Raw genomic sequence first — 18976 nt, 5'->3', positions numbered from 1 at the left:
AACCTTGTCCAGGAAGTGGGGTGCAAGGTTTTGGGAAGTATTTTGGGGGGAAGGACGCGTCCAAACAGCTCTTCCCCAGTAACCAGTATTAGTTTGGTGGTGGTAGCAGCCATTCCAAGGATAACGGGGGTAATATTTTGTACCTTGGGGAAGTTTTGACCTAAGCTGGTAAAGATAAGCTTAGGAGGGTTTTCATGCAGGTCCCCACATCTGTACCCTAGAGTTCAGAGTGGGGGAGGAACCTTGACACATGGTCATCCAGTTAGCAGTTGCAGATGCTGATCTCTGTGAAAATGTGTCTATCTCATAAGTAACTCTCTGGACTTGTGCAAAGGCCTTTTGTTAGTGTGTTACCTGTGTAACCATGGAGACTGAAATCTAAACTAAGGAGTTCACTTCTTTGCAGATGGAGGATGACCGTTCTAGAGACCTCAGCATTGCTCTTGAATCTTTAATAGAGAATGCAGGGAATCATTAGTTTTGTTGCTAAACAGAGTAGGCCTGTTGGAATTATTAATAATATTTGAAATTATTAATGTTGATATGGGAAATCACCAAACACTAATTTAACCATTAATTCAAATTTAACCATTAAAGCCAAATGGTACTTATACAATTGCTCTAAACATGCCTAAAAAGCCTAACTAATACACAATTTACTACATCCAAACAGTAACAAAACATTTAGACGCATTTGATCAAGATACTTACAACTGGGCTAAACCCAGGGGTACTGAGACTCATATCAGTCAGCTCCAACGTGGTCAGGCAGGTATTAGCAATGAACCCCTTAAGAGTTTACTTTTTATACCTTTTAACAAACAAGTGATGTCCCTGCCAATTACTGACTTCAGCTAAAAAACAATTGGAGACAGTTCACCCTTTTTTCCACTCTTAATCCAGATAAGATTTACAATCTCCTTTCTTCCCAAAGCCTTTCCTCCCCTCCTTCTTGGTGTGGAACAGCCTTCCCATTGCACCTGGGTTCACATAGGCTTTAACCCTGGTGTGTGGGATGGGGAAGAGCCATGTCGGCTCACTGTAAGACAGATTCTCTATGTGATTTAAAGCCATCTGCAGTCACCCCTATTGATCAGAGACCTTCTTTTTAGAAAATTTCCCTTATCTTATTAGTTATTCTTTGAACCAGACATCCTCCCTACTTTATTCTTTTTGGCCTTATAACTCATTATTTCCAAAGCCTTCCTTCTACTTGCTCGTCATGGCCTTTCTTTACAACACATGTATTTTCTTAACCAAACTTAAGCTAACTTTAGTTCTTTAATTTTATACTTATCCTACAGGGGTCCTCAAAAGGGAGGTACTCAATGGTTCTTTGGACCTCTCAGGCAAACCTAAAGACTGGACCAAGGAATATCAACGCATCATCACAGGTATGGCCACTGCTCTAGCTGCTATCACCTGCATCAAAAGTTGCTTAGAAGGCATGTTTTGTCACTTGATGACCCTCTGCTATCCCTGACTTAGTTTCCTTCTTAACAGCCTCAGGAAGCTGATCCTGGTGAGCAGTGGCACTGGAACAGTTTTAATAGTGGGGGTCCTGAAAGCCAGCCCCCTTACCCCTGTCTGCGCCCCTGCCCCCTGAGCTGGGGCTGGGAGCAGGGCCGGGTCTCCAGGAGGGTGGGACCTCCTGGAGGATAACAGCTTGGGGCAGGCACACGGCTGGCAGCCAGGACCCTGGGCGCGGGGCCGGGACCCTGGGCGCAGGGCTGGCAGTGGAGCCCCAGGCACGGGGCTGGGAGCCTGCCTGTGGGGCTGGGAGCAGAGCTCTGTGTAAAACCTGGGGGTGCTGGAGCACCCCCTGCACTCCTAGTTCCCATGCAGGTGAGGAAGCAGTATTTAGCTAACACTGCCTGGTAGCTGGATATCCTCATCTGGAGGGAGGCTGAGGAGTATGCCTTTTCCCAGAGAAGATTTAACCTCTTTGGATTTCTCTCCCTAGGTGTTGAACAAGGAGAATCAGATTATTGTTTTTTTCTTGCGGGTTGGGTGGTTGCAAAAGCATTCAAACCTCAGGGAACTTGGTATCTTCAGTCAGCTCTTTTGCAGGAAGGGAAGTTGGTGTGAGCCACAGATCCTTTCGGGGCTCCAGAATGCCTTCATTTACAGGAATAGCTACCCTACTAGGGCCTGTAATATGTGGCACAAAACTGAGACTTTCTCTGCTCAGCTGCCAGCTCCAGGTCTAGCATTTCAGCAGTTCTCCCCATAACTATTTTTATAGTCATTAGGAGAAGTTGCTGGAGGAACCACAGTGTCATCTGGGGATGAATAGAAGGGATAAGGAGGTCCTGTGGCAGGATACACACGAGTCTTTTCATCCTCCCATTCTTCAGAGCAGAATTGCTGAGGGAGATGCTTTGGAGCTCTCACAGGAAAAGAAAGTGTAACCATCCTGGCCTCTTTTCTGCCTTCTTGGGTGTTCAACCCCTTTCAGGTACAGGCAATGGAACCCACATGAGCCATAAGGCTATGGAGGTGATATGCCAGGAGGAACCCTGGAAGCAGGAGGCATCCAAGAGGTAAAAGGAGCCTCACCAAAATGAAGATGCTGGAACTGAGAGATCCAAGGATGGACCTTGGTCCTGTTCCTGACAACAACGAGGTTAACTCTGGGGTGCTCTGGCTCAAAAACCTGCTGCACATGGATAGCATGTCAGGGACAACAGAAAGGGGCAAGTGGAGGCTTCTTTATTTTGTGCTGAGGAAGTAGTAGTAAGGGCCAAGCTGAAGGGAGGTGTGGACCTCCTCAGTGCTGATAGGTCCCAGGAAGACACAGAATCAACAGTCGATGCAGAGGGTCCTGATGCTGAAGTAGTCAAGGTAGAAGAGGCTGCAGCACTTGGCACTGAGGAGGGATGGGCTGCTCTGTGCCAAGGACATGGCTGACGTATGGCTAGAGTAAAATGGAAAGAGGAATATGCCTGGGGCTTCTTTACATTTTCGTCTTCACCAGTGAGGGAGAACCCTGATACCGTAATGGGAAGCAGTCTGTGGGCCTGCTACAACTGCTGGACACAGAGGTAGAGGTAGTGCTTGTAGAAGGAGCTGATTCCTTATTGCCCATGACACTTGGCTTTGGAGAAGAGGACAGTCAGGTTGATTGGCTCTGAAAGGATGATTTCACAATATCCTTGGCATGGATTCCGGGGGCTTGGAGACTGGGGGTGTGTGTTCTTGCCCATTGGGGAACCACTGATCCTGCATCCTGATTCAGCCATGTGAGACGGAGATCTCAGTGTGGCTTTCTCTAGTATTTCTGCCCTTGAGGATGTTGCCTTTATGATTCTCTGTAAAAGATGTAATTGAGGCAGGTAACTAGGGCTTGACAGTCTGAGTACTAAAGGATTTACAAATTGGGCCCCAGCCAGGACATGCTCTTTTCCTTAATGGAAGAGGGATCTCATGTGGTCCTCTGTGATGGACGTTAAACTACCGAACAAAAGACAGGGTTGAAGTCAGTTGTCTTGGCTTAGACCATTGAAAGGGTGTGCACATCAGCACTGGGAACGCTTGATGGAGGCTAAGGAGGATGCTAAGTGCCCAGTGGATCAGGAATCTAACACAGACTCTATCTCTAACTCTATTTAAAACAAAAAGAAAAGGAGTACTTGTGGCACCTTAGAGACTAACCAATTTATTTGAGCATGAGCTTTCGGTTAGTCTCTAAGGTGCCACAAGGACTCCTTTTCTTTTTGCGAATACAGACTAACACGGCTGTTACTCTGAAACCTCTATTTAAAACGAGCAGCTGCTTATAGAAAAAGAGCAAATTCTCCCGCGGGGAGAAGCGAGGATCAAAAGGGAAGCGGCATGCCCTGTCAGTGCCGACTCGGTGCCTACAGTGGTTTGAAGGAGCGGGGTGGTTGTTGGATCAGCACCTCCTTTTATGCTCTCAGGGGCATGGGGGCGGGGGGCATGAGGAACGGGCAGGGTGCACACACAGCCCCAGCAGACACGGCCCTCCGGAACGTGCTGCGCGCATGTGCCCCAGCAGGGGCGCCAGAACAATTTGTAGAGTGGGGGGGTGCTGAGAGCCATTGAACCAAACTGTAAACCCTGGATAGGATGGAAAGCACTTCAAGCCTGGGGGTGCGGCAGACGCAGCACCTCCCACCCCTAGTTCTAGCACCTAAGCCCAAGGCACCTCTACAGTGGGGACCTGCAGGGCAATCACCCCAAGAGCTCCATTTCCCTCAGCACTTGCTTTCCCGACCCAAAGCCCCATTGGCTGAAATCTTCTGTCACTCTCGCCTCTACTCCAGTCAGCTTCCTCAGGCTGGGGGTGGGGCTAAAGGCCAACTGCCAAACCTCAACTGCCACAGAACCTTGTGGAACCTTTTGACTTCAAGATTCCAGGTTCCTGATTGGAGCCTCTCCCTCCCAATCAGGTTCAGGCAGGGGTGGGACTTTCTCACATTCTCCCTGCCTCCAGCTCAGTCTGAAGGTCACTTTCTACTGTGGTGTTTAAAAGCGGCTGCTGGTGTGCAGGGCCCCAGATGTGTATAACATGATATCTTATGACCCCCTCTGGCAGTCAAGTCCCGCATCCCTCTCTTCTGTCCCCACAGAGATCGGGTCACATGAACTAGCTGTCTCCCCCTCACTCACAGCTGCAGATCAAGTCACACGTTCTTACTGCTTCTCTTCCATATGACAAATCTCCAGACTTCCTTTAAAGGAGCGGCAGTTTAGTCCATGTTGGTGGGAGCAGGACACAGGCTGTTCTGTTAGTTACAGGGTGGGTGCTGTGGTTGTTTTCAGCCATGTCAGTGTGCCTCAAGACACAAGCTGCAGGACCCCCTGAAATATCCAATCACTATGTAGACAGTGTGGTCTAGTGGTAACAGCAAGGGAGTGGGCATTAGGACTCCCACCATTGCCACTGACTTGTTGTGTGACCTCAGGCAAGCCACTTAATTTCCTCATCTGTACTTTACAGGGAGCTTGCGAGGCTTCAGGAATGCTTATAAAGTTTGCTTTGAGATCTTCTGATGAACCCTAGCACATTATTAATTATGAGGTAGCCTGGTGGCCATTAGTCCTACTCCTGACACTGGGTGTCGCCTCTGAGCCATGGCTGTGTTGCCTTTAGCAACTTGCCTGCTGCTTAGGTTCTTTTCCTGGGGCTTGTCCTTTTACCAGCAGAAATGCGGAAAAACCAGTTCTGTGGTTAATTGCTGCACTTCCCTTCACGCCCACACTATCGGCCTTCTCCTCTTCCTCAGCTTACACACACCTCTGTCTCTTTCACTCTGCTGTGCTCTGTCAATCCAATAGGGTTTGCTCTCCAATTTTATTAACCCTACTGATCCCTTGCCCCAAGCCCCTTCTCCCTTGGGCGAGCCAGTGGGCTTGATCACAGGTAGAGATCACAGGTAGCTGCCTTCCTGGCCCTGCCGTGCCCTGCCCAAGGGCAGCTATTGGAGACAATGGCTGAAAAGGGTGACAAGAATATGAAAGCCCTAAAGGAGGTGTGGAGGAGAGCTGAGAATGCCTTGTGCGCAGACTGTGGGAAGCCAGGTGAGTCGCTGGGGTCTCAGTAACGTGGGTGGGGGAAAAGGCTGCAGCGGAGAGAAGGGGACAGTTAGCAGAGATGGGTCCAAAGTGGGGCTTGATGTTGGGGAGAGAGTTCCACAGGAGGGGCAGCCAGAGTAGCCAGCTTTGGGGAGGAAGCTGAGGAGTAGGAGTCAGAAACTGTCTAGCCTGGGGGCGGGGGGAGCAGCGTGTCAGGTTGGGGTGGTTTGATATGGGCTGTCTGGAGGAGTTTCTCCTCCATGGATGGGGAAGGTATGGTGGGAGAGTCATTGGCCTAGCTGGACACTAGGTGTAGGGATTTGTTTTCTTGTGTGTGGAGACGGTACCTGGGTTGAAGAGATCCTACTGTGCGCAGTGGAGGAAGAAAAGGGTCATCCCACTGCTTGAACTGCAGAAAGATGTGCAACCACATCACCTTGGGCTGCTGTCATGTCAGAGCTGAGTAATTACTTGGGGTCAGGCCCAGTCAGAATTTGACAGAGAAGTTTCTGAAGAAATTGCAGATGCTGCAAAAAGTGGTGAGTGATTCAGAAAGTCATCCTCTCCTCGGGGCCAGCACTGAACCAGTGTCCTGCCATGGAGATATTTTTCTACTGGAAGTGCCATCTTTTGAAAGGAATAGAAATCCAAGGTCCTAATCCTGGAGGAACGTTAAAAGTCCCCATGGCACTTTCAGCAAAATGGGGGTCTAAGCCCCAAATTCAATTTTGGTAATTAATCACATTTTACTTTCCTAAATTCCTACTTGTTTCAACTGGATTCAGTGTTGTTCTTCATTTCCTGTGTTGAACAGTGATGTGTATTGCTGTGCATTGTTAAATAGCTGCCATATTCCACCTCAGAGGTGGCTGCATTTCTGTATTGGGTGAATGATTCTCAGAGAGAGCGAGAGAAAAAGAGAGAGTCTGTAAAGTTTTTTGGGATCCTTCAAAATAAAAGGCACAATATAGATATAAGATCAATATCCTACAGCTTGGAGCAGCAGGAAGGATGGAATGATAGTGATGTATTTTATTAGGGGGTATCTATTCCCCAGCAGGTGACTAACTCAGCTCACATGACATTGAGGTTATACAGCCCTCTGCATCTATTTCCCTAGGAGCCTTGATAGCACATTTCTCAGTCATGGCATATCTCCCTTGAATACCTGCTACTGATCCCCTTTTTATTTACCCTCAGATCCTGACTGGGCATCTTATACTTTGGGTGTCTTTATCTGCGTGAGCTGCTCAGGGATCCACCGCAATATCCCTAACATTAGCAAAGTTAAATCCTTGAGGATGGACCACTGGGACGAGGCCCAGGTGCAGGTGAGAGTCTTCCTATCTGCATCCCTGCTGCAGTGCAACTCAAGTCGGGGTTCTTTGTTCATAACACTCAATTTCTTGGGTCCTGTGAAAGTGAAACTATGTGATCAGGCCTTTTGAATCATGCTGTTGGACATTCATTTTGATTTCCTAACTAGCCTCTTTGCTAGTAGTAGGGTTTTAATACCCAAGTGGAGATGATTTGCCCCAACCCATCCCTCCAGCAACTTGATGGACGATGCACTTACCCTTTGGTGGGCAGAGTGAAAGCAATGGCACTGCACAGTGATGAGCTGCCAAAATCTTAACAACGGGTTCCCTCCTCACGCCATGAGGGGGTCGTTGCCCACCCCCGCCCCCTGGGACTCCTGCCCCATCCAACCCTCGCACATTCCTTGATGCCCACCCCCAGGACCCCTGCCCCATCCAACCCCCTCCCCTGTCCCCTAACTGCCCCCAGAACCGGGCAGGAAGGTCTCGTGGCCCACCATAGTGGGTGCCCACCCTTAAAAGCCAGAGGCACCTGCCAGGGGGCGAGATGGGGAGTCCCGGAGGTACTTACTGAAGCATCCGGCAGGTCCCTCTGGCTCCTAGGGGCGGGGGAGCATAGCTGGGAGGGAGCAGCCGTTCCCCCACTGATCACATCAAAAGTGGCACCTTAGGTGCCGACTCCCTGGGTGGTCCGGGGCTGGAGCACCCATGGGGAAAATTTGGTGGGTGCTGAGCACCCACCAGCAGCTCCCCACCCCGCACCCGACCCCAGCTCACCTCTGCTCCGCCTCCTCCGCCGAACGCGCTGCCCCGCTCTGCTTCTCCGCCCCCTCCCCCTGCCCCGGCTTCCCGCGAATCAGCTGTTTGGCAGGAAGCCAGGGCAGGCTGAGAAGCAGGTGGCAGCTTCCCACTCAGGCCGAGGGTGGCAAAGGTGAGCTGGGACCGGGAGCGGTTTCCCTGTGCGGCCCCCCCCACCCGGGTTACCTGCTGCGGCGCGGGTGGCCCTCCTCGTGCCCCCCCGCCGCAGCTCATCTCCGCCTCCCTGGCCTGAGCGGGAAGCCGCCATCTGCTTCTCAGCCTGCCCCGGCTTCTCGTGCGAACAGCTGATTTGCGGGAAGCCTGCAGGAGAGGAGAAGCAGGGCAGGGCGGCACATTCAGGGGAGGAGGCGGAGGTGGAGCGGAGGTGAGATGGGGATGGGGCAGAGAGCTGCCGGTGGGTGCCTTGCACCCACCAAATTTTCCCCTTGGATGCTCCAGGGCTGGAGCACCCATGGAGTCGGCACCTAAGACGCCACTTTTGGCTGGTTAAATTTAGAAGCCCTTTTAGAACTGGTTGTCCCTCGTGGAACAACCGGTTCTAAAAGGGCTTCTAAATTTAACAACCGGTTCTAGCGAACCGTTGCGAACTGGCTCCAGCTCACCACTGGCTCTGCATAATTCCTACGTCATGTTTTTTTATGACTAGGGTGGAAGTCTGCTTGAAACATACCTTGCCAAGACCCAGGGTCCCCTTGGCTGCATACAGCTGATTCCCCACCAGTAAACACCATGGAGACCAGGCCCTAGGTCTTATGCAGGACTCAATAGTCTAAGCATGGCACCCCTTCCACCTCCACCTTGGAAGGCTCTGGGAAAAGCTTCCAAATAGTGCTGGATTAATTGGGATCTATGGGAGCTTGACTTCTCTGCCCACTGTTCCCCTGGGCATTCACCAGGTCTTCCAGACAGCCATACAAAATCATCCGTATAGCACCACTCTTTGGAAAGGAGCTGGGAACTCTGGGATGTGTTCCCAAAAGGCTTTGCTGCTGCCACAATACATGGGATGGAACCTCAAGAGCACTAAACAAATGTACACACGCCAAGTGCGTGTGCACTGCTCCCACGTTAACCACTTTGGGGATAATTACATTGGGTTCAGTACAATCGATGTAAGTCTCTAACTCAGACAAGGCCTTTGAGACTTGATAGACACCAACCCTTGTGTAGTCACTCATCCAGGGACATTTCAGTGGATGGGGAGGGGGATCTGCTTAGATAGCTACACCCTGCATGTGGGGGGTGGGAAAGGCCCACAGTGCAATTTGCATCAAAGGGAAGGCGCTGACTCTCTTGTCTTATTTTGCAGTTCCTGGAGCAGCATGGGAATGTGGTGGCTAAAGCCACGTACGAGGCTCACATCCCCATTTACTATTACCAGCCGACTCACGCCGACTGCCAGTAAGAGTGGTTATTTAAGAGAGAGTGGTCACTTCTGGGATCCTTCAGTCTGTCACTAAGCCCCACCACATTTTGTCACCCCACAGAGTCCTGAGGGAGCAGTGGATACGGGCCAAGTATGAGCGCAAGGAATTCACCGAGCAAGGGAGACATCTGCCGTATTCCAACGGTAAGAGCACGGCATGGATTTATCCCTCACATTTATACTGCCCAAGCCCTGGCTGTGTGTTGACAGGGCACTGTCATGAGAAAGCTCGCAGTACTGACATCTCCGCTGGCCCGGTCAGTGCTACTGTGAAGGAGCTCACATTCTGGGTTGTACTTACAGGGCATTATTTTGAGGAAGCTCATGGTGCTGACATCTTGGCTGGGCACTGCCACAAGGAAGCTCACAGCACTAGTGTCCCAGATGGCACTGATGGGGCACCAACGTGATGGAGTTCACAGTGCTGGTCTGGCCAGGGCCCCAGTGTCTTCCTCCACCCCACTCCCAATGACCACAGTGGTCATATTTGAAGTTCTCCTGTCCGTGCAGCAAAGCAAAGTCCTGCCCCCAAGGGCATGCAGAACGAAGCAGGCAGAGCTCTGGGTCAGTGCCAAGTGCCTACGTGCGTTGGGCTGGGAGGCTGAGGCATACATGCGGAGAGCGAGCTCTCTCACACACCCCATCACTCGCAGCTAGGCAGGCTCCCAGTAGGCGAGGAGGAGTGAGGGGAATGCTGGTGAACATGTGCTCCATTGCGAGGTGTCTGCCAGGGAGCTGGGAGACAAACCGAGGAGCACTACCCATGGAGAGGTTAAAGTCCTTGTCCCCCATCCTTCCCCTCACACTTTCTCTCCCTCTCCCCTCTGTAGCCAGGCACAAGAGAGCCCGGCACGGGGCCCCATCCCTCAGACAGAGCTTTCCACTGGAGATACTCTGCATGGCACTCCACCACACACGCAGTCTGCAAATACTGGCTGATTGCAGCTCTCTAGTGCCCACTGTGGCCAATAGGGTACCTTCTCAGGCTGGCCTCTCTGTTCCTAGGACTGAAGGAAGGGATCCTATGGAAACGGGGCCGGGATAACGGGCAGTTCTTACTCCGCAAGTTTCTCTTGTCTGAGAGAGATGGGTGTCTCAAGTACTTCTCCAAACCGGACGTGAGTATGGTCTGCTTGGGGGGCAGCTCCTGCCTCTCAGTGCACCCCAACCTGGGGAGAGTGCCCCCTGCTGGTGCCAGGGAGTCATTTATATTCTCCCTACACAGTCCGGAGGACTCCCCTTGCACCTTCAGAGTCCCCCACGCTGGGACACAGTGCCCCTTACTGGTAAAAGGGAGATAATTTCCATTCTCTACATTCCCAGAGGGATTCTCCCTTGGTGCTGCCAGCACAGCCCAACCTGGGGAGAGAGCCCCTACCTCGTGCCATGGAGACACACTCCCTCTGCTGGTGCTAGGAAAGCCTTTCCACTCTCTCTGCCCTGAGGACTCCTCTCTGCTTGCCTTGTCAGTGCCCCTCAGTCTCTAGCCAATGGTTTCTATCCCGTCTGCATCTTTAGGGCCAGATCTCACCAATTCCATTTCCTTTCTCAGGCAAAAGAGCCCAAAATAAATATTAAAATTGACACCATCAATGCCACATTCCAGCCAGTGAAGATCGGGAACCCCAATGGCCTGCAGATCAGCTACCTCAAGGACAACAAGACCCGCAATATCTTCCTTTACCACAAGGATGGAAAGGTACAGGGGGCTGTCCTAGCCCCAGACAGCAATCCCAGCCTTTAGCAGTAGCAAGTGCTGGAGTGAATGGTGTAGGAAAATGCTGGCAGAATCACTGTATTAAATGTTGTGGGAATGCTGCATGTGTGTGTGTGTCACTGGAGGGAAAGGGGCTGGAGGACTGGCTTGGGGATGAATTGTTCTTGTGCTGGGGTTCTCAAACTGGGGGTCGGGACTCCTCAGGAGGTCACGAGGTTATTACATGGGGGGTTGCAAGCTTCAGCCTCCACCCCAAACCCCGCTTTGCCTCCAGCATTTATAATGGTGTTAAATATATAAAAAAGTGTTTTTAATTTATAAGGGGAGTCACACTCAGAGGCTTGCTGTGTGAAAGCAGTCACCAGTACAAAAGTTTGAGAACCACTGCTCAAGGGTATAATTTAGGAGCCACTGTAGAGACTGGTATATAGGCTTTTGGGAGGAAACCGAGGAATGCTGTAAGAGTGTGGGCCACAGGAGGAGCTCATACATATTCCCAGGAAGCTGTCTGGAGGGGTGGGTTGGGTGGTTCGGCACTGGTCACTCTGAAGTTCTCTGTCCTGCTTCCCTCCGCAGGAGATAGTGGACTGGTTCAATGCCATACGCGCAGTGCAGGTTCATTACCTGAAGGTGGCATTTCCCGTGGCCAGTGACAATGAGGTAAGAAATCACCTGAGAGTAATAACCAGCCCTCCTGCTGGTATCTAAAGCCATCCAGATAGAGGAACTTCTCTGTTCTCTGAGTCCTCTGGGGAAGGAGTCACTACTGTGGCTTGGCTAATGTTCCCTCAAATTTTTTACATCCATGTGCGGAATTAATTTTGCTATTTGCACCAATATGGAAGTGATGTGTGGTGGCAGTGGGGCCAAGGAGTTCAGAGTGTGGGAGGGGGCTCAGAGCTGGGGCAGGGGGTTGGGGTGTGTGAGGGTGGTGAGGGCTCTGGCTGGGGATGCGGGCTCTATATGGGGCCAGGGATGAGGGGTTTGGGGTGCAGGAGGGGACTCAGGGCTAGGGTAGAGGATTGGAGTGCAGGGGGGAGGTAAGAGCTCTGGGTGGGGGTGCAGGCTCTGGCATCCTAACAGTGGTGCAGTTAGAGGGGCCTGAAATGGGCAGAGAAGAGCTGCTCTCTGACATATCCCACGGAGATAGCCCTCTCCCCTGACAAAGCAGGGAAGGTGACATTAGCAGATGGAATTTAGAGAAGGATAGAGAAGAGAGGAGTTGGAGCGCTGAGGGCAGGCTGAGAGGGAGGGAGTGAACAAGAAGAACCAGCTAAAGTGAAAGATGTGCTGGGATATACCATTCTCCTTTTATGCAGATCAAAAGCCGACTAATGCAGAAATTCCTGAAGGAGGGATACATGGAGAAGACTGGCCCCAGGGTAAGATGGGATGGCACAAGAAATCTAACAGAGGGGGAGTTGCCACAGAGAAACTAGGGTTCCTGACCTGCCTGGGTTCATTTCAGCATCCTCATGTTTGTCTTCATATCCCCAGACTTCTCCAAGATCCACGGCAATGCTGCTCTGTGCCTCAGCTAGGGCACAGCTGGGGTCTCATCGGGGAGCAGTGAGGGTGGCAATGAGGAGATGCAAAATTAGATGAACATGGAGGCTGAATTCCTCACTCATCCCACAAGAGTGGGTTTATTAAGTGTGTGTACATGTGTGCATGTGGACCTTGGAGACTGAACTTCCCTGTCACCTGAGCACAGGGGCACTTTGAGTGAGAAGTCTGTATGTTGGTGGAGACACTCAGGATTGAAAGAACCTGGGTACTGAGTCCCCTTCTCACCTCAGCAGAAGTGGGCTCCCTCCAGGGCAGGGATTTTGAGCCCAGTTTGTGTGTCTAGATGCAGCCCAGATTTAAATGAAATGCAGTAGCAATTCCCCTCTCTCCCCCGCAGAGGGCACTCTCCTCCTACAAATGTCCCCTCTTCATCTCCACAGCAGAGAGAGGCCTTTAAGAAGCGCTGGTTCACACTGGATCACCGCAGACTCATGTACTTCAAGGATCCATTGGTAAGTCAGAACTTGGATTGCATCCAGCTCTATCGTGCTGTGCTCTGGGGCAAGGAACAGCCAAAGGGTTCCTTTCCCTAGTGAGGTGGAGGTGAGACACAACTCCCCAAATGTCCATCAACAGATGCTTGGCCTCCCCATTCCACACACATCTCTCCCCACCCACCCAGTCCAAGCCCCCGTGCTTGCATCAGTCCTGCAATCAATGGGAACAGGGTTATAATAGCGACATGGTGGAAGTGACGCTATCTCAAGATAGCAGAAAGGGGGACAGGAGACCCTTCTTATCCAACCATCCTCTGCGTAATCCCCCCTTAATGCCCTTCCAGAGCCTCCAGTTCCTCCCTCCACATTCTTTGGTCTCCTATTCCAGAGATCATTGCTCAGTGCCCCCATCCCAGATCCCATCCCTTCTTAGTTGCTTCCTCTGAATATAACTCCCCTGGTGTTCTGAACCTCCAGTTCCCTTTATCCCGTTTGTTGTCACCCCCCCTCCCCTTGGACCTTCTGCACTCATCTGCTCTGCCCCGTCTCGCAAACTCCCCTAGCTCAGGCGCTGCTGGGACCATGACTGTTTGGATGCCTGCAAATCCCTCCCCATGACAGATCTGTCTTTCCCTCTTGCTGTTCAGGATGCATTTGCTAAAGGCGAAGTGTTCGTGGGCAATAGGGAGCATGGATACAGTGTCAAGCAAGGGCTGCCAGCAGGGGCTCAGGGCAGCTTCTCCTGGCAGTACGGCCTCACCATCGTCACCCCCGACCGGGAATATCTCTTCACCTGCGAGACCGAGAGTGACCAGCAGGACTGGATCGCGGCCTTTAGTCAGGTCATTGAACAGCCCATGACCCCCCAGGAGTATGCAAGTAAGTGTCAGGATGGTGTTCACTTCTCTCCTCCTGCGCCCGCCCACCAGCCTCATATCAGACAGAACTGAGGCTGGCCTAGCTCCCTGCTCTGATATACCCTCTGTTTGCCTTCCCTACAGTTGAAGCCTACTTCAAGCTCAGCTCCTAAGAACCCCCCGGAGAACCTGACTACAGCTCTATCTGCCTTAGCCCTGAGAGAGGGTGCTATGGGAGAGAAGAGGAGCTGTGCACCAGAGAATCTAGACTCTCCCAGTACATCATGGTTTGGAGCACTTTTTCTTAAACAGATCAACCAACCTCCCTTTGTTGCTGGGGGGCAAATTAGGCTGTACCCCTTTAAATGGAAGACACATTCCAAGACTGAACACTCAAAGCAACTAGTCACTGAGACCACTCCTAAGCAGTGTTGTGATCGAACTGGAGACTGGAAGGGTCTGTCATCCAATCAGGCTTTGAAGGTTTGCGTACCACAGGTGGTGAAGGAGGCGGGGGGGTGTTGTCTTTTAAACTTCCGTTATTGTACCTTACTGGAAAAGGGGAAGCCACCATAAAAGTGGAAACAGCCAAGCACGCAGTCAACATGGGTGGTTTGCAGGGTGGAGTGCAGCTCTGGCAGTCAACAGCTATAGCCTTGTCAAGTTACATATTCACAGGCAACCTTCCTCCAGAATTCTGCTGCAAAGATTAAAGTACTGTGCATGTATAAATTAGGGGATCATTGATACGAGTATGGGGAAGACACTGTATGACTATCGACAGTATGGCAAAAGCTGAGACTGTTTTCATTCTGAGCTGTACGTTTTAACAGTTGTGTGCATTCCATGATAATAATACCTAGCTCTTATCTAGCACTTTTTAGCAATAGACCTCAAAGCACTTTACAAAGGAACAAGTATCATTATCTCCAGTTTACGGATGGAGAAACTGAGGCACTGGGAGGTGAAGTAACTTGCTCAAGGACCCCGAGCAGACCATGAGAGAGCTGAAAACAACCCAGGTCTCCTGATTTCTAGTCCAATGCTCTATCCACTAGGCCACACTGCCTCCATAGAAGTGTAATCCACTGGATTGGCATGTGGGTTCATGTTCTCCTATTAGTGCCTGGCCCCAACAAGTATAACAGCCTACTACTTACACATAGCTAAAGGAGTTCTTCACTAGCTCAAGCAGTAAAGGCCCGTGTTTTGGATTTGGAAGTTGCAGGTTCAACCCCTACGGATATCTGATGTCTCCCTGGTTTAGTACACAAGCAGCATGTGTATGTACATAGTGTCTATTAACAGGGGCTAACTGGACTTAATGGTGCATTCAGTAATGTAATACACAGAAAGAAATTAATAAAAAAATCTCATTGTAGTTTATCTTTGGTTAAGTGAACTCCTGTTCTGTTAAAAGGTAACCCAAAGGACTCCTTCTTGGAGGAAAGAAGATAACATGATAGCAGCATAAAGGGGGCAGAGTCTGTATTTTTCTGCAGTGAGCAGAGAGGGCGATGACTATTTCCATCAGAGTCAAGTGACACCCTACAAAGAATTAATGTAGCCAGGCTTCACTTTCCTTCTCTGCCCCTGTTGGGGGAATCCCTTTCTTCCTTTTGGCCTGGAAACACCATGATCTGAGGGACTTTCCATCTTCTGACGGAGATCACCTCACCTTCAGGGACGAAGACAGGGGTTGAAAGCCTCGCTCCCCTGGCATGATGGCACTTTCTTCCATGAGGGTAAAGCTCATCTCTGCAGGAGCCAGAGCTCTCTCAGGGGCTTGTCTGAGACTGTGGCATGAACTCCCTCAGGAACTAAGGACCAACACAAACCCCACCCCTTCCTGTGTAAGTGCAAGGTGCGTTTCTTTGCCCTGCCTTCGCCAGTAAAAACAGCAGTGTGTACATTAAAAAGAACAACCCCCCTGAAACAAAACCTTACAAAAACAAAACACTCCACTGCACACTTAATTCTCCTCCTGGGGAGAGGATGAGAGCAAGAGAATGCACCACGTGACACATATTGGTCATAACACTTAGTGAATCCTGGGACGGCACTCAGATACTACAGGGTTGAGGGCATTAGAGACCCTGTACAGACTGCTTCCCCCACCTGTTGTTGTACACTCTAATCCCTGCGATACTGCCAATAACTAGATACAGTCAGGGGGATTTGGCTCCAGCGCAGATAAGCAACAATACTGAGGATGGAATCCAGTGGATCAGGAGGCTCTCAAGAAGCCTCCCCAATATACACACAATGGTACATTTGATAACTTTGGGTTACATGTAGGCTTATACTATGCAAACCCACGCTTTGCTTATGTAACCCCAGCCTCAAACCATGGCTGTCCCCAACTGGATAGCGAACATGGCACATGTCTGGGCAAAGGGGATGGATGTGGGAAAGTTAGTAAGATGTAGTAGAGTGTGTGGACATGCACAATCCAGTTCATCCCATATCTAAAGGAGCAGCTCCAGCAGCTCAGCTAGCAAAGGGACGTTACCCTCTAGAAAGGCAGATCCCTCATATTCCACTAGGGGGCAGTGATGCAAACAGAGACACCCCATTGTAGGTACACTGGGTTGAGGGGTAGTGGACAGGGTATCACATTTTGGGGGTCTATGAGTGGTGCTCACACCCCATAAAGTGCTGTTGAAAATGGGACAAGTGGTGGACGCCAGCCCCATCAGCAGCAGAGGGAAATCTTGCCCCAGTGTACGGCTATTGATGGGGCATATGTGGGGCTTTACAGTGCAAAGCACCTACTGCATTGATTCAACCCCAAATGCCACTCCACAGTGTGCCCAGTCCACCCAGGTCCCCCTTGGAGAAGGAAGCAGTACATATGCCTCTTTTCCCATCCCCTTCCAGGTTAGGGGCAGAAAAGCAGTGTGTTGCCTGCCCTGACAACTTGTTCCCTATGAACACATTTCCAACACTGACCCTGGCATTTCTAGTCTGACTCTGGGATGCAGTGACTTTCCCTGATGCTCTCAGCCAGCCAAGGGAGTGGGAGTGTCATCCTAAGGTCTAAAGCCTCATTCAAAGGAGTAAAAGAAGAAGTAGCAGCTGCAGAGGGGAAAATTAGAGGCAGGACCAGAAGAGTGAAAAGAAAGAAAGAAAAGCGACAGGAGGAAGAAAGAAAAGGAGAAAGATCTGATAGTGGGTGGAGGAGGGGGAGAAATCTAATGCAATTCCTCACCTAGTGGCTAAGAGCCCAGTACAAACTCTGAGAGCGCTGACACTTGGGTGTTAAGCTGTGAGTTATACAAGTTCCTCTGCCCAGAGGGGATGATGGGATAGTTTTGGGGTGGGGGCGGGGCGGGGGGAAATCACAATTTTTCCTGTGGTTTTCTCCAAGCTGAGAGGAAGGAGAGATCCAGAAGAAAGACAAATTACTTGCCCACTGAGGAGGAATTTCTGTTCGTCTCCAAGTGCCAGTGAACACTAGGGAGGGGAGATGAAGGTGAAGGTGAAGAGAGCAATGGCACCTCACTGGACATGGAAGGGTATTTAGCTACCCTGGATCTGAAGGCATACACCTCTTCTCAGCTCCATGGTGGTGTGACAACTGGTAAGGTATCCTGCTGAGCCGGGCTTGTAAAGGATTGGGACAAACTAATGAGCTGTATTGTTTGGTGTGAGAAATAGACTCTCCCTGAATGTTTTGGTGTCAGGTCAGCCAAGATCTCTTCTCACTCCTTCCTTCCCCAGCTGTCCCTACATTGCGTCTACCGGAGTCCCACACACCAAGGGGAAATGTATCTCTGGCAGCGCATGTTGTAGTTTCTCTCGTTACCAGATCGTGTGTTGTGACCCTGGGCCAGTGATGGCAGAGGCGGGAGAGGAAGCACAGTGTGGTAATTTCTCAGATGATGGTCCTAACTTAGAAGAGGATAGCCCAGTTACTGGGCTCTTGGGCACCATCCTGACAGTCATGTGCCTTTTTGGGATGACAGGGAATGTCTACACACTAGTGGTGACATCCAGAGGCGTGTCTGGCCACTCAGCTGGCTCCCTGTGTGTCTATGTGGTCAACCTAGCCCTGGCTGACCTACTCTACCTCTCCACCATCCCCTTCGTCGTATGCACGTACTTTGCCCAGGATTGGTTCTTTGGGGATATGGGCTGCAGACTTTTGCTCAGCCTGGACCTCCTCACCATGCATGCCAGCATCTTTCTGCTGATGGCCATGAGCCTGGAGAGGTACTGGGCAGTGACTAGGCCACTAAGGGCCAGGCAGACCGGGAACAGCTGCCGCAAACTCACCAGCCTGGCTCTCTGGCTCCTCTTGCTGCTGCTGACTGTGCCCATGATGGTCATGATCCAACTGCGGGACAGCAGCAGCCACAACAAGCGGATCTGCTTCCCCACCTGGACGCCCGAGGCCTTCCGCGTTTACCTCACGGTGCTCTTCATCACCAGCATTCTGGCTCCTGGCCTGATCCTAGGCTTCCTGTACTGCTGCCTTGCCCGAGCCTACTGGACCTCAGTGGCGGCCATGCAGCCGCGGGTGACAGGCCGGGCCTTGAAGCAGAAGCTGTTCTCCAGGATTTTCAGCATCATTGCAGCCTACTGGGCCTGCTTTGTACCCTTCTGGGCCTGGCAGCTCGCTAAGCTGTACTGGAGTGAGGGCCTGGGGATCAGCCCTACCGCCCAGGCATACCTTAACTTTGGAGTGACCTGCCTGACCTACGGCAACAGCTGCATCAACCCATTCCTCTACACCCTGCTCACCCGGAACTACCGAGAGCACCTGGCCCATAGCGGGGAGAGGCAGGCTGGGGAGCAGGCCTTCTTCTTGACAGGGAACCAGGGTAGGGCCCAAGCAGAAGGCATGCCCATGGCCTCCAGGGGACTGCCAGGTGCGGGACTTGGGAAAGGAAGGTGGGGGGAACCTCTGGCAACTAAACTCCAAGAACAGCTGCAGCCAGGACTTAATGCAGCTTTCTGCTGATGCTTATAGTCTCCCAAGGAATATTAAATCCATCTCCAGCTCTGCCTTCTGCACTTACCTGCAAGGTCTCCTGTTCTCTTACCGAGCAGCACTGATTGGCTTTGACCTGGCACCTCCTCCTTCCCAAATATCTCAGAGCCCCTGCTCATTCGCTGTCCATTATAGCCCTCCCACCCACTTAACCTACTACCAGCCCTTAGTGCTCTCCAAGAAAGAGACACTCCTTTGAATGTTAATGGTTCCTCTTGTGGATTCTTACTTGGCCCTCTGCTTGTGGGAGAAAGGGAATTCAACCCTAGGCTTCCTCCCCCCTAGACACACAGTTGAG

The 18976-nt window shown here is 51.3% G+C and overlaps 1 protein-coding gene and 1 pseudogene across 2 annotated transcripts; both read left to right on the top strand.

Annotated features, from left to right (window-relative positions):
- The first annotated feature begins 5106 nt into the window (after positions 1-5106).
- Positions 5107-15063, top strand: LOC311532187 (arf-GAP with dual PH domain-containing protein 1-like). Its single transcript, XM_084650443.1, has 11 exons — positions 5107-5544; positions 6739-6869; positions 8986-9077; positions 9164-9246; positions 10108-10220; positions 10655-10801; positions 11396-11479; positions 12139-12201; positions 12769-12840; positions 13473-13704; positions 13827-15063. Exons 1-11 carry the CDS (start codon positions 5454-5456, stop codon positions 13853-13855), a joined length of 1137 nt encoding a protein of 378 aa, XP_084506569.1. The 5' UTR covers positions 5107-5453; the 3' UTR covers positions 13856-15063.
- Positions 15064-17051: 1988 nt separating this feature from the next.
- On the top strand, positions 17052-18648 carry LOC311522654 (urotensin-2 receptor pseudogene; annotated as a pseudogene). Its single transcript has one exon. The product of its transcript is annotated as a urotensin-2 receptor pseudogene (transcript).
- The last annotated feature ends 328 nt before the right edge of the window (positions 18649-18976 follow it).

Source organism: Lepidochelys olivacea (genome assembly GCF_965140295.1).
Source record: "Lepidochelys olivacea isolate rLepOli2 genome assembly, chromosome: 1".
Taxonomy (NCBI): Eukaryota; Metazoa; Chordata; order Testudines; family Cheloniidae; genus Lepidochelys; species Lepidochelys olivacea.
Note: the sequence above shows the minus strand (reverse complement) of the source record. Positions and strands in the feature narration are given on the sequence as shown.